The sequence below is a fragment of the Stomoxys calcitrans genome, chromosome 5 (genome assembly GCF_963082655.1).
Source record: "Stomoxys calcitrans chromosome 5, idStoCalc2.1, whole genome shotgun sequence".
Taxonomy (NCBI): Eukaryota; Metazoa; Arthropoda; class Insecta; order Diptera; family Muscidae; genus Stomoxys; species Stomoxys calcitrans.
The window spans coordinates 68201832-68216242 of NC_081556.1; the positions used below are offsets into that span (position 1 = coordinate 68201832).

Here is a 14411-nt window from a genome sequence, read left to right on the forward strand (position 1 = left end):
TTTCTCTGATCATCGCTACATTAGGTTTAGAATAGCACGGCACCGAATCCAATAAGCTTCCGGAATAAGTTGACAAAATGCGGAAGGCTACTCAGAAGAAGACTTGGGCAAGATAATTTAGATTGTCCAAGCATAGAAGACATTGACGAAAATGTCAACAGGATTACGACTGCACTGGTGGGGTCCTTCGAAGATAGTTGTGCTCTTCGCGAAAGGAAATCAGCCAAAAAAAAAACCCTTAATGACCGGGAGATTTGGAATATTGGGTAAGAGGTCCGCAGACTTTTTAACAGAGCACGTCGTAAGAAGGCGGAAGTTTATTTGGAAGTGTATTTCCCACGGCTCAAGGAATACAATTAGATTACCAGAGCGGCAAAACGTGCCATGACATGGAATTTTGCAAATCCAACTAACATAAAGGAATGGAAACCAATTACAATGAAAGAGTTCGATGCTTTTTATACCCTACACCACTACTGTGGTACAGGGTATTATAACTTAGTGAATTTGTTTGTAGCACCCAGAAGGAAGAAAGATAGACCCATTGATAAGTATACCGATCGACTCTGAATCACTTTCTGATTTGATTTAGCTATGTCCGTCTGCACGTCTGTATTGATACCGTCAAACAGCTCGTCAGAGGTATTCACGCTCCCTGGGAGGGTGCAAAGCTCGACCTGGTGAGAAAGATGGATATCCCTCAGCTCACGAAGACTACGGTCTTCATCAAGGGATGGAGCAGTAAATTTGCGACGGAACTCATGTTGGGATTCTTGGGCAAGCAAAACGAAGGTTTGGCCACAGAGAAGTGGTAGGTCTTCCACAGGGAGGAGAAGGAGGAAGGCACTTTGTGGTTGCCATTGATCAAGTCTACGTGGCAAGTTTGGCTAATACCAAATGCATGGCGCACTACGGGAGCAAAGCTGTCTTTTTCAAGATTGGAAAGACTAGGATAGGCAGAAATTTTCATTCTGCGACGTCAGGTCGTGCAGTGGCAGGTGACTCAACACCGCCCAACAAACAGGGAGCCGACAACGAGACAATCACGGCATCTCACTATATTGGAAAGACCAGGAGAAGCAATGATCCTAATACAAAAATATCAGGCAGTGCAGTGACCCATCACAGACTTAAAGATTCGGAATACTGCGATAGGTAAAAATCGTAATATTGAAACATTAGGCAGCGCAGCGACAGGAGACTCAATGCATCCCAACGAACTGGGAGTCGATGATGGTACCATCACCTACTCCCAAGAAGCCCATTTACTTAAAATTTTGAAGGCTAAGATAGGCAAAGATCCTACTATTGAAACATCAGGCAGTACAGGGAATGGAAACCCAATAAAGCTTAACGAACAGGGACCCGACAATGGAACCTTTACCGACTTTATAAAAAGTCGGAAGGCTAGACTAGGCAAAGAACCAAAACCGATGGCATCAGGCAGTGCAGTGACAGGAAAGCCAATGCAGTCTAAAGAACAGGGAGCAGACGATGAGATCATCATCTACTCCCAAGATGCCCATTTACTGGAGGACCAATGATTGAGGTAATCCAGATAAACCTCCACCGGAGCGAGACTGCTAGACACACTCTGATGGAGAAAATCAGCAAGGGCAAGATTCATATTAATTAATTAATTCAGGAGCCGTGGACGACCCGGAACAAAGTTTCTGGACTGAACCATATCAACTATCAATTACTCTATGCTAACACTGGTACTCGGCCGAGGACCTGCGTTATTTCTCATAAAAATTTTAGTTATATATTTTCTCCAGAGTTGTCAACGTCGGATGCAACAGTGGTGCGACAGGGAGACGGTGGAGCATACCTGGAATCACTTTATCTGCCTTTCGACTCTCCGACACCGCCACCTACGTCGGAGGTGCAACGGCTGGTGAGGAAAGCAAAACAGACAGGAAACGAGGTACTAATAGGGTGCGATGTAAACTCTCACCTCATTTCGTTTGGTAGTACCAACACTAATAAGCGGGGCCAAGCCCTGACAGACCTAATAACACTTAATATTGGTAATACTGCTACCTTTGTTAATAGGATTAGGGAGGAGATATTAGATGTGACGATATATTTGGAAAATCTAATCGATGAGGTTCAGGATTGGAGGGTCTCCATGGAACACTCTTTCTCTGATCATCGCTACATTAGGTTTAGAATAGCACGGCACCGAATCCAATAAGCTTCCGGAATAAGTTGACAAAATGCGGAAGGCTACTCAGAAGAAGACTTGGGCAAGATAATTTAGATTGTCCAAGCATAGAAGACATTGACGAAAATGTCAACAGGATTACGACTGCACTGGTGGGGTCCTTCGAAGATAGTTGTGCTCTTCGCGAAAGGAAATCAGCCAAAAAAAAAACCCTTAATGACCGGGAGATTTGGAATATTGGGTAAGAGGTCCGCAGACTTTTTAACAGAGCACGTCGTAAGAAGGCGGAAGTTTATTTGGAAGTGTATTTCCCACGGCTCAAGGAATACAATTAGATTACCAGAGCGGCAAAACGTGCCCCCTGGAAAAATTTCTGTGAACAGGTCGATAGCGTTAATGACGCCGCCAAGATAAAAAAGTTTCTCTTAAAACCCCATGTCCAAACTGTAACTTTAGTAGAAGACATGGGAGTGAGAGCGCCTCGTCTGGCCAAAATTTTCACAGCGTGCATAGGACTTGCATATACTCCGAAATCCGGCCAGGAGGTAAGGTGGTGGTTGTAACTAAGCGCGTCAAGGCAAGTTATGCGGCTCCAAAGGCCTACAGACCCATAAGCCTTACGTCCTTTCTACTCAAAACCATGGAACGTATTGTGGACACCATTATAAAGAGTAGGACATCCAGCGAACTGCTTCAATACAAACAAAGAAAGTAGCACAGGGCACGCCACGGGGGCATTTTATCGCCACTCCTATGGGAGACCACCATAAATGACCTATAACGGATGCTGACTGAGGAGGAATTTAAACCCGCTTGCTACGCAGACGATGTTATAATACTTCTAAGGAGTAAGGATCCAAACGAGCTATGCAGAAGAGCCGAAAGGGTCTTGCATATGGCATATGACTGGGCTAGACCCAGAGGTCTCCATGTTAACCCAGAGAAGACTGAAATATGCCTGTTCACGAGGAAGACGAAGTTGGGCCAATTTAACGCACCACAATAAGACGATTTCGATATGTGACAAGGTCAAATACTTAAGTGTGATCTTGGACAGGAAACTGAATTGGAAGTGTCACATTCAGAAGTGTACTGAGAAGGCTCCAGATGTTGGGCACTATGTAGATGGGCCGTAGGCTCGAAATGGGGCTTGAATCCGAGGATAGTCCACTGGCTATACAGGAGCGTGATTAGACGATTACTTACTTACGTCTCAGTAGTTTGGTGGACAGCTATGGAGAAAAAGTGCAACATAAGGACCATACCACATACCACTGGTTCGGAGAACATGTTGTCTTGACATAGGCGTAACGATGAGGACCACACCCACTAGGGCACTCGAGACTATTCTAGATATCCGACCCATTGACACACAGATTAAGGGCGAGGCAGCCATTGTAGCTATGAGACTTAAGGCGATGGGAGAATGGATTAAGGATGGGAGCAGCTCATACCATCGCGGTATACTCAAGGCGACGATAGGAAACCTGGAAGGAAAGGAAGATGTTTCCGATCGGATACCTGAGATGAGCCTTGAAGTCGAGTTCGAGGCACTGCTGCCATCGGCACAGTCTTGGATTGACGGAACCCTAGTATTGCCATCTGCAAGATCATGTTACACGGATGCATCAAAGCTAGAGGACGGAGTGGGCCATGGGGTATACATTGAGAACCCAGGGACTGAGATTTTGATTGATTTTTTGACTGCCTGACCATAAGGCGAAGATCCGGGAGATCACGGAATGCGTGAAGTGGTGTGGTGCTAACGCGAGGACGCCGAGTGTGAAAATTTTTACCTACAGTAAAACTGACATAAGGGCAGTAACAACCAGGACGGTAAGGTCACGAATAGTCTTGCAGTGTAAGAAAGAGATTAACGCCTTCTCTGAGAATGGGAAAATCCGCATCGTTTGGGTGCCAGGCCATAACCGAGTAAGCGGAAATTAAAGGGCAGACGATTTGGCGGTGAAGGCCAGAGGACTGCCGTCAATAAACTTGGTTAACCCGAAGCCTGTCGGGTCGACGCAGTAAGAGAGTGTAAGGGATCCAGATTGTGAGAAGACGAGGCTATTACTGAAAGGAAGCAAGAAGGAGGTCAGTATAGCTATTGGTATCATAACGGAACACATAGGGCTACGAGCTCACTTATTTAATATCGGTACGGCAAGAGATAGCATGTGTAGGGCATACGGGGAAGATGATGAGACGTTGGAACATTTCCTTTGTCATAGCCCGGCTTTCCGGCACTTATGTGGAGCCACAATACCAGACATGAACCAACTTAGGGGAGTGGCATTGAAAACAATTAAGGATTTTGTAAGTACCACGGAATTCCTAACTTAAAATTTTCTTTTAAGAGCTTACTTTATAGTTTTTAGAGCGCACAACAAGCTGATTACTGGCTTAGGTGTATGCCCATAGCATGGGGCGAATTAATATCTGCACCCTCTTTTCAAACTAACCTAACCTAATCATAATTAACAAAGCAAAAAACAATTTCCATAAGAGCTGCTAAATCAGCCATTTCGCCCACAGTGCATCCGTTTTTCTACAAATGAAAAATTACCACCGCAGAACCCAACAAAATTTTCAAATAAAAAGTTCGCTTACATACCAACATGATATAAAACGCTCACCCACATTAGAAACATGACAACATAAATCCATACATAGAAAAAAATATCACGATAATTTTTTTAATTAAAAATTTAATTGAAAATAAAAATGTTTTCAATTAAAAAATTTATTGACTAGATTCATTTCATTTTCTTAATTGAATTTTAACTTTTTTTTCAATTACAATCGTGATTGAAATTTCTGTTATTTTTAATTAAAAAATTAATTGATTCAATAATTTTTTAATTAAATCTGAACTTTTTTCAATTACGATCGTGAATGAACTGTTTTTTATTTTTAATTAAAAAATTAATTTATTGAATCATTGAATTTCATGTTTTCAATGAATTGGCGAACGAATCAAATAACAAAAAAAAATGTTGTGGCATAGGCAGTCATTTTTTTCCAATCAATTTATAATGGAGTTAAAAACTTTTTAAGACCCCGCAGCACTTTTATGGCTGTCCATTTTTGGAAAAGTCTAGCCTCCCAAAATCTCGATAAGTATTTTCTGTATATAGAAAATAAAACTCCACCACAAACAGACTGCCTTTTTAAACTTCTAGACGCTATTCGAAATATACATATTAAGGACATAATGACATAACTACTCTAGATAAATGTTTTTCTGTTGGGTTTACTTCTGCAATGTATGTAAATTATTGCCTCGATACTCTTTCTTTTATAATTCTGGAAACAATATTTTCCGTTTAGGTCTTGGAAAAACCCCCATAGGTGTTTTGTTTCTAAGAAGTGATCGTGGACTCAAACATAAACCTTAAATTCGGTTTAAGGTTTACAGGAGGTTTACATATGTGAATCCTTTTGCGTCGCGATTGCGCACTATACAGTGCACTTTTCGCAATAAATTTAAATAGCATATTTTAAATTTTTAATCGATCCAATTAAAAATTTAATTGGATGTTTCGAAAATTCCAATCGTTTTTCTAATTGAATCAATTTAAATATTAAATGAAAATTTCAAAAATTTTCCTTGCATAACAGGGTGACATAATAGGCATTGGTAAATCTTTTCTTGCAACTACGAATGAAAATGTGTGTTTTAATAGATCCATGCAACATGAAATAATGCTATTTCCAAATAAAAACGATTAATTACATGTACTTTTTTAACCAACGAGGTTAAATTTCGAAAAATTTCGAACCGAACACTGATTTTGGTAATAAAATTCAATGATTTGCAAGCGTTGCTCGTTAGTAAGTCTATTCATGATGAAATGTCAAAGCATACTGAGCATCTTTCTCTTTGACACCATGTCTGAAATCCCACGTGATCTGTCAAATACTAATGCATGAAAATCCTAACCTCAAAAAAATCACCCTTTATATAGCCGCTATATAGACCGATCTCCAGACTTAAAGTATTGAGGCAATAAATTGGTAATTTTAATCCGATTTTGATGAAATTTGGCACAGGGTGTTATGGTAGACCCCTACCTATTCCTGTCAAATGTAGTCCAGATCGGACCATGTTTTAATATAGCTGCCATATAGACCGATCTCCATATATATTGTAATGTGCCGATATAAAGTAGCATTTTTCATCCTATTTCTATAAAATTTGGCAATACGAGTTTTGGTACCCCTCTCAACCCTTTTGTTGAATAACGTCTAGATCAAACCTTATTTGGATATAGATGCCATAGAGACCGATCTCTCTATATATAGAGTATTGAGCCCATGAAAGGAACATTTTTCATCCGAATAGGTCGCCCTAGACATCTAACAATAAATAAGTATATCAAATTTCCATTTTTGGGTTATTATAAACAAACTAAATTTCGCGTAAATCCCTCCACCCATCTCCGCCATCTGGCGTTTTTAAAAAAAGGGTGAGGTATGTAGAGGGGGAAAGGTATGTAGGGGGCGACCACCCACGCACTTAGCTGACCACTTAGCGACCACCCACGCACCACCTGAATAGATATCAGCATCGTGCTCTAATATTAAATTCCTTTTATTTGAGCCCCAATTGCAATTTGTTTAGGGTGAGGCAACCCCCAAACACTTGCTATGAAAGTTGGATATCAAATTCGTTTTTTACTATCAAATACCTATTATTTGGGGCCCTTATTGTCATGGTAAGCAAACATGTCCGGTTTGAGGGGAGTTTGATGGGCGGACCCTGAAATAATATCAGCATCGTGCTAGAGCCCGATTTTGTTTGAGCCTCATAATGTCGAGCATTTTGAAGGTGGCGATCAAGATATTCAGGGCTACGGGTCTCGTTCGGATCCACACTATTTTGTTTTTTTTTTTTGTATTGGTAATGCACATTCAAAATCATATTTCAAAGCTACATCTTGGGATAGCACATTTTTAAAGATCCACAGGTTCTCCAGTGTGTATCCTAATTTGAGGGTAAAATGTGTACTCTCGTACCAAATACCTTTTATTACTATCCTATTCTATCCTGATTGGCCTTCATTTATTATTTTTAATATTTTTGTTTTTGAGAAGGATTGCGAGGGCTATTGCCCTCACTCACATCTTTTAATTTGAATACAATATATTCTCGGTCGTCCTACCTGACAGTTTGGTGTTGTTTTTATTGGGAGGAAAGGGTGGGTCCCCTGACGCTAAGATCCAAAAGGCAATTTATTTGAGTCCTTTAATGTCGAGATCTACATGTCCGAGTGAACGGCAGGACGTGACCCAGTTACTTAAATTCTTATATCAACATTAGATTCGAACTCTACTGTCATAGACCTTTTGTTTGTGGTCAACTCTCAAAGACCTTTCATTTTATGCCCATTTTGTGACATTGGACACTCATGCCCGTTTAGGGAGTTGCACCAAATTCTTATAACAGATGTGTCCTCAACTTCCAAACATATTTCATTTGATACCCTTATTGTCCCAATCGGTAAATATGTCATGTTGAGGGGTTTTTGGGGGGTGGGGCGCTTTAGATACCAATTATTAAATTTTTATATCAGTTTTTTACTATACTTTTAAATACCTTCCATTCGATACCCATATTGCCCAAAGCGTTGAAAGTGTCTTTTCGGTTGGTTTTTTGGGGGTGGGGATCCCCCTCGAACACTTTAGGTGACATTTATATACCAAGTTCATACTCTACTCTGAAATATCTTTCATTTTATACCCATATTGCCCAAAGCGGTGAAAGTGTCTTGTCGGGGGTTTTTTGGGGGTGGGGGGCCCATCCCCCCGACCACTTAGGGTGAAGTTTTATTCCAAGTTTGTACTCTACTCTCAACTACCTTTCATTTGATACCCATATTGTCCCAATCGGTAAACATTCCGTTAGGGTGGGTTTTAGGATGGGGCGTCCCTAAAATTGTATACCAATTTCGTGTTTGTGGGGTACTATGAGGTGGCATACAAAATTCGCTTAAATCGGTGCACCCATCTCCGAGATCTGGAGTTTTTGCAAATTGGTGTAAGGAGGAGGGTCCGCCCCCCTTCGGATATCAGAAAATGTAGTATCCTATTTTCACCGGGGGCTAAAACTCTACCATCTGTTAAAATTTCATGAAAATCGGTTCAGCCGTTTTTTAGTCTATACAGAACAGACAAACAAACAAAGCACAATTTCATTTTTACATAATAAAAGATGGCAACATTTTGGCCGTTCACTTTTAATGAGAATCTTTTCCGCACCAGGGTTTCCTTTTTACAACCTAAATTGAGGGTTTCTATGTCAATTTTCTCTTTTATAGGTGCAATTTCCCAAACAACATGACATTCCAAGAATTCCCTTAAAGTCTGTGGCAGTACCACATATAGTCATCTCCTTTTTTCCCCAATGTTTGTTATTTCTTCAAAACTTCACTCAAATAAGATCAATGCGCCAATATATGTACGCCATGAATTCAGGGATGAAAAAATTCTGCAAATCGGCGGATTTAAAAAGGTGCTCTCACGTGAACAGCTGTTAACAGCCGGCCAGGTTTGACGATATTAAGATGACAGATTTTTATTTGCATTTCTCTTCTTTCTCGCATATTCCCTGCTCAATATATATAGGGTTACAAAATTAAAAAAAAAAATTTAGTTGTTAAATTTTTTTATGAAAACATTTTTTTAAAATGATAGCCAAATTCAATTTTGAGTGTAAACGTATACCAGAACTTCCTATCATAATCGAGACACCACATCAAGAAATAGAAGCGGAAACAATTACGGAAGCAATAAAATGCGCATATGGAAATTGTGATGGTTAAAATACCAAATCTTCCAAGCAGATGATTTGTTATTGCCACGAAAACAACCACAAAGTACCGTAAAACGACCATGCATTTTTCCTTTTTTTTAATTCTTTGAAACTTTTTTAATTTGCAAAAATCAAACCTGATTGAAAAAATACAACCAACGCTCAATATTTCGCTTGAAAGCATACGCATCAATGTTAGACATTAGAAAATTTGTTAAATTAAAAAAATTATACTCAGCTGTTCTCATGACCATACCTTTTAAGTTCTTGTACCATGATACTAATATTATAGCCATAAGCTGTGTATGCACCTCGAGCCAAATTTTCGGTTGAAGTCAGGATGCACCTTTAAAGTGAGGTCATGCGAACAGCCGAGTACAATTTTTTAATGTTTGTTTTGACTTTGCAGTAAATCTAAAGCTGGAATTACATACCACGTGCAGCACTCATGCGTAATTGAGCAATCTAATGCACCCACATGCGCCTTTTGTTACGCACGAATTTCTAAAACTCAGCTTATATATGTCATTCCCAAAGTTAATTCGAATTAGCATTGGCAATGATGTGGTTTAATATGAATTAAATAAAAAATATTCTAATTTACGGACGGCAAAGCAATTTTTGAAATGCAAACATTTTGAAATCATACATTTTGCGTTTGAAAGCGTTCAATTTAAAGTTAAGAGTTGGCTAACTTATTTCGTCAGATGCGTGCGTGCATTTATTGTGTAACTCACACCATACAAACCAACCGATTTTAATTGTTTCTGACATGCATTCGTACGCAAAGGTGCTACGCGAGGTATGTAACTCCACCTTAAGGCTGGTACTATATTCGCTTTTCGCCGATTACTTTTTTTAGATAACAGATTTTAAAGCATAAAAACTTACTGATTTCATTCAGTAGGACATTCCCTCATTATATATGGTAAAATTTTAAAACAATTTTTATTTTATCATTGTTATTTGTGCAGTGTTTTAAAAAAAGTTATCGCGAAAAAATGAGTTTCCAACTGTGAAAAACGAACATAGTACTAACCAATAAATGTCAAAGGCTTGATAACGCAGCTGCAATTTTTTTCTAAAATTTTAAAAATAAGTTCTATTTGATCCCACACATATGCAATTATAACAGTGTAATTATGATGAAAATACAAATATTAAACACATTTGAAGAAGATAAGTTGTAAAACAAAGTTTATTTCTAAAACCACTTTGACATTTCAATTTACGGGATTTGCCACCCAAAGTAATTTCGTTGGGGGTAGAGTTTTGTTGTCGTGCTAATGACATTACCTCTTAATTATACCATGGTTTGCAGCCAATCCATTCTTGCCGCCACTGCACGATGCACTTATAAGGTGAGGTCATGCGAACAGCTGAGTACAATTTTTTTTTAATTTTGTTTTTTTGCAGTAAATCTAAATGTCAAATGCTTGATAACACAGCTGTGATTTTTTTTCTAATATCTTAGATAGATATTCTATTTGATCCGATATTCCACACAAAACCATCAAAACAGTGTCATAATGATAAAAATACAAATATAAAGCACATTTGAAGAAGATAAGTTGTAGAACAGAAAATAAGTTCTAAGAACACTTTGACATTTTAATTTACGGCATTTGCCGCTCAAGGTAGTTTCTTTGGCGTACATTTTTGTTGTTGTGCTAATGACCCTACCTCTTAATTGTACCATGCCGCCACTGAAAAATAGTTGTGTTGAATTGAATACAAGATGGCGACGAACATCGATTTTGGCCGAATTTTAATCATTTTGGCTAATAAAGTACATATGTGCGGTAATTAATCGTTTTTATTTGCAAATAACTTTATTCCATATTGCATGGGGCTATTAAAACATAAACATTTTCATTCGTAGTTGCAAGAAAAAATTCACCACCCTGTTACGCAAAGAAAATTTAATTTAAGCTGCGTACCATGGCGAAACAATTAAAGATGGTCCCATTTGTACAACAACCACATATCATACGGTGCAAACCACTATCTTGCCATCAAGGTGATCGACGTTTTGCCAATACACTTGTGTAAAATTTGTGTGCATGTGTGTATACGTGTGCATAAATGAGCAGATAATATGCAAGATATATTAATTTACAGGCATTGGCAGTTGCCCAACAACTAAATATTGAGTGCACTATCTGCCAAAATCAGTGATTAGTGCAACTCTGATTTTGTGTATGTTACTCGTTGACATATGCACTTCGCGAGAAAAAATTTTACTCAACTGTTTACGGTACACTACCTGGTAGTTATGTCATAATAATATGCGAGAGAGAAGATAACAGTAAAGAGAATGCAAACAAAAATCTGACATCTTAATACCGTCAAACCTGACTGGCTGTTAACAGCTGTTCACGTGAGACCACCCTATTTAATCCGTCTTGGCTGCGTACCTGCAACCAAAATTTTCGGTAACGGTAACGAAAATTTCGTTTAGGATATTTCAATGCACTTCTTCATGATAAGTGAGTTCATGTAAGGTGAGGTCATGCGAACAGTAAATTTTTTTAATTTTGTTTTGACTTTGCAGTACATCTAAATGTCAAATGCTTTTAAATCCTTTTCCTAAAATCTTAAAACTATGTTTTATTTGATCCGAAATTCCTCACGTAAGCAGCGAAACAATGTTATAATAATGAAACACACAAATATAAAACACATTGAAGAAAATTTTATTATTTCTAAAATCACTTAGACGTTTGCATGTACGGAATTTGCCAATCAAGGTAGTTTCGTTAGGGGTAGTAGTATGACATTATTATCAGGTATTGTGCCGTTAACAGCTGAATACATTTTTTTTCGCGAATTACACTATCTGTCAACGAGGTGTGAATTTTGGTTAAGTACAATAACACACACAACCACAAAAACTACTCCCAACGAAACTACCTTGAGTGGCAACTGCCGTTAATTGAAATGTCAGTGTTTCTAGATATAAAATTTATTTTACAACTTATCTTCCTCAAATATGTTTTATATTTGTATTTTAATCATTAGAACCCTGTTTTGTTGCTTATGTATGAAATATCGCATTTTGACATTCTTTTCCTTGATCCTGCTACATCCATTATGACTTTTAAAAATTTTGAAATTTTTCGACTTCAAGGCGATTATTTGACATTTTTAGTCAGTTAAAGTCGACTTCGACTTTTTTATACCAAATGCCGATTAATCGAAAATCGACTTTTAGATCCCTTAAAGACCGTATACGATAATAACAATATTTACGTTTCCGACAAGGTATTTACAAAATAAGAACAATAAAAAGTGCACAACTTCAATTGAGATATGCTTAAGCCGAAAGCTTTAACTCAAGTTTTGAGTCAGGCCTGCTCCGGAGGAGTCCAAAACACACTGTAATTATAAATTTGATATGGTGGTAATTGTTTTGAAATTTCAGCAGGGAAGAAGTGGAACTGAATCATTTTAACGATTTGGAAGGCTTCATTCACATTACGAAGACCTAAAAGTTCCCACTATTTGCCATACATTTCATTTCAGACTTCTCAGCCAGGAAGGTGCTCTTTTGGCATATTCGGGTTATGGGGATAAGGACAAGGACGCAAGAGTGACGGCAGCAATTGCTAGCAATGTTTGGGCCGCCTATGAGAAGCACGGTCGCAATGCATTTCGCGAAGATCGCTTACAGTTTGTTTTACTCGACTGTGAGGGCGGTCATGTTGCAATAACTAAGGTACCCAATCTATTAAATTTTATGCTTTACTTACATGTATTTTTGCAGGTGGCTAGCATTCTGTTATGCCTGTATGCAAAAGAGAACTTTGGACTTTTGGGTCTTCTTAAACAAAAAGCAATGGCCCTTGCGGCGTATCTAGAAGGTCCTTTGAAACAGATAGCTGCGGCCTCTTAAGATACAATGTATTTGTTTGATAGAAAAAACTAATTACAAAATAACATGTAAAAATAATTTTTGTAGCACTTTTCTACTAAAAAATCCCTCAAGTATCCGAAATAAAACACATTTAAATATGAATATTTGTATTGATTATGTATCTACAATGTAGATTCTACAGACATCTATAGACTTAAATTGGTACATCTTTATTTTCATTAATACAAATTTATCATTGGCGTGTCGATTTATTAGACCCTTATAAAGACTGCATTTCAAAGCATGTCCAATTACTCAATAGCATACAATTTCAAAGTACGGTCCATACTAGTTGAAGCTACGTATTGAGCATGTTTCCCAAACCGAACGCCTGTGGCCAGGGCTGTATGGTCATTAAAAACTTTTAAGTCCTGCCACTGTTTGCATAAATAGATCCTGAAAATAAAAAGAAGCAAAAAATACAAAATTAATTATTGTGTAGATCGAATCGGTTCCATCTACAATAATGGAGGCTATTTACAATCGCTGTGTTTTATTTTAGTCATATTCAGAGCAAATCAAATGTTCTGAATAGAATTCCAGTGCAAACTTGTCGTGGATAGTTATCAATAACTTGCACTAACAGATTATAATAACCGATTGATTAATCGTTATTTGCACTGCATAGTACTGAAATAACAGACAGGAAATGGGTATATAAAAATATCTCGAAAAGCGAACATGTACCAGCATTAATCCGGTAATTCTAAATTTCACCTAGCGTAAGTTTACATATTTGTGATGGGGAGTCGACTGTAGAATGTTGGCTTTGTGTCACTGGCAATTGATTTATTCTGCTCTTGGTGCAAGAACGATTTTTCCATCCCACGCCACTTAGTTGGTTCATGTCTGGTATTGTGTCCCCATCTATGTACAGGTGTCTGTTGGCCGCGAAAGACGGGCAATAACATAGGAAATGCTCCAACGTCTCATCATCTACTTGCCGCACCGATTTTGAATAAGTGAGCACGCAGTCCTATATATCCTGTTGTGGCACCGAAAGCTAAACTGACCTCCTTACTTCCTTTCAGTAATAACCTCGTCTTCTCACGATCCAGATCTCCCCACAGAATTTTAGCCGTCCTACCGACCATTTCGCTATTCCACAGCGTTACATTGCATATCGTTCGTATCCTATTGTTAGTTTAGAGAGATTTTATTAAAGACTAAAATGTACAAATGAAAAATGTATGTATGCAGGCAAGAAAATATTTTAACTACATACATAACAATCAGGGTATACTATGTTAAAATAATATTTTTAATAGTAAATACAGTACAATTATAGCAGAGTACTTCGTATATTTCAACACCTCCCCTCGAAGTACGGCGACTATGCGACTTCAGCAACACCTAGTTCTTGAATGTGTTGTTTGTGTTTCGTAAATCCAAGTCCTTTTGTAAGTACATCAGCCGCCATGTCTTCTGATCTTCGATATTCCAATTTGATTTCATTCCCTTGTATTGTTTCTTGTATAAATTGGTACCGAACGTCGATATGTTTTGTTCGTGAG

At 38.2% G+C, this 14411-nt stretch overlaps 2 protein-coding genes across 2 annotated transcripts in view; one reads left to right on the top strand and one right to left on the bottom strand.

The window, feature by feature from the left end:
- Positions 1-12192: 12192 nt before the first annotated feature.
- On the top strand, positions 12193-12999 carry LOC106092808 (ragulator complex protein LAMTOR2 homolog). Its single transcript, XM_013259736.2, has 3 exons — positions 12193-12361; positions 12507-12699; positions 12748-12999. The coding sequence occupies exons 1-3, from the start codon at positions 12294-12296 to the stop codon at positions 12874-12876; spliced, it is 390 nt and encodes a 129-aa protein (XP_013115190.1). The 5' UTR covers positions 12193-12293; the 3' UTR covers positions 12877-12999.
- LOC106092806 (pre-mRNA-processing factor 19) overlaps positions 12988-14411 on the bottom strand; it is a 30500-nt gene continuing 29076 nt past the window's right edge. Inside the window, exon 4 of the mRNA XM_013259734.2 lies at positions 12988-13293. Coding sequence (XP_013115188.1) covers positions 13149-13293 — 145 coding nt within the window. The 3' untranslated portion in view covers positions 12988-13148. The remainder of the gene's footprint in view (positions 13294-14411) is intronic.

Bases quoted from the DNA above. Each gene is read 5' to 3' on its own strand.
- LOC106092808 (XM_013259736.2), top strand. From the start codon at position 12,294: ATGCTTAAGCCGAAAGCTTTAACTCAAGTTTTGAGTCAGGCCTGCTCC. The intron at 12,362-12,506 runs GTAATTATAAAT...ATTTCATTTCAG, and splicing joins GGAGGAGTCCAAAACACACT to ACTTCTCAGCCAGGAAGGTG. The intron at 12,700-12,747 runs GTACCCAATCTA...GTATTTTTGCAG, and splicing joins GTCATGTTGCAATAACTAAG to GTGGCTAGCATTCTGTTATG.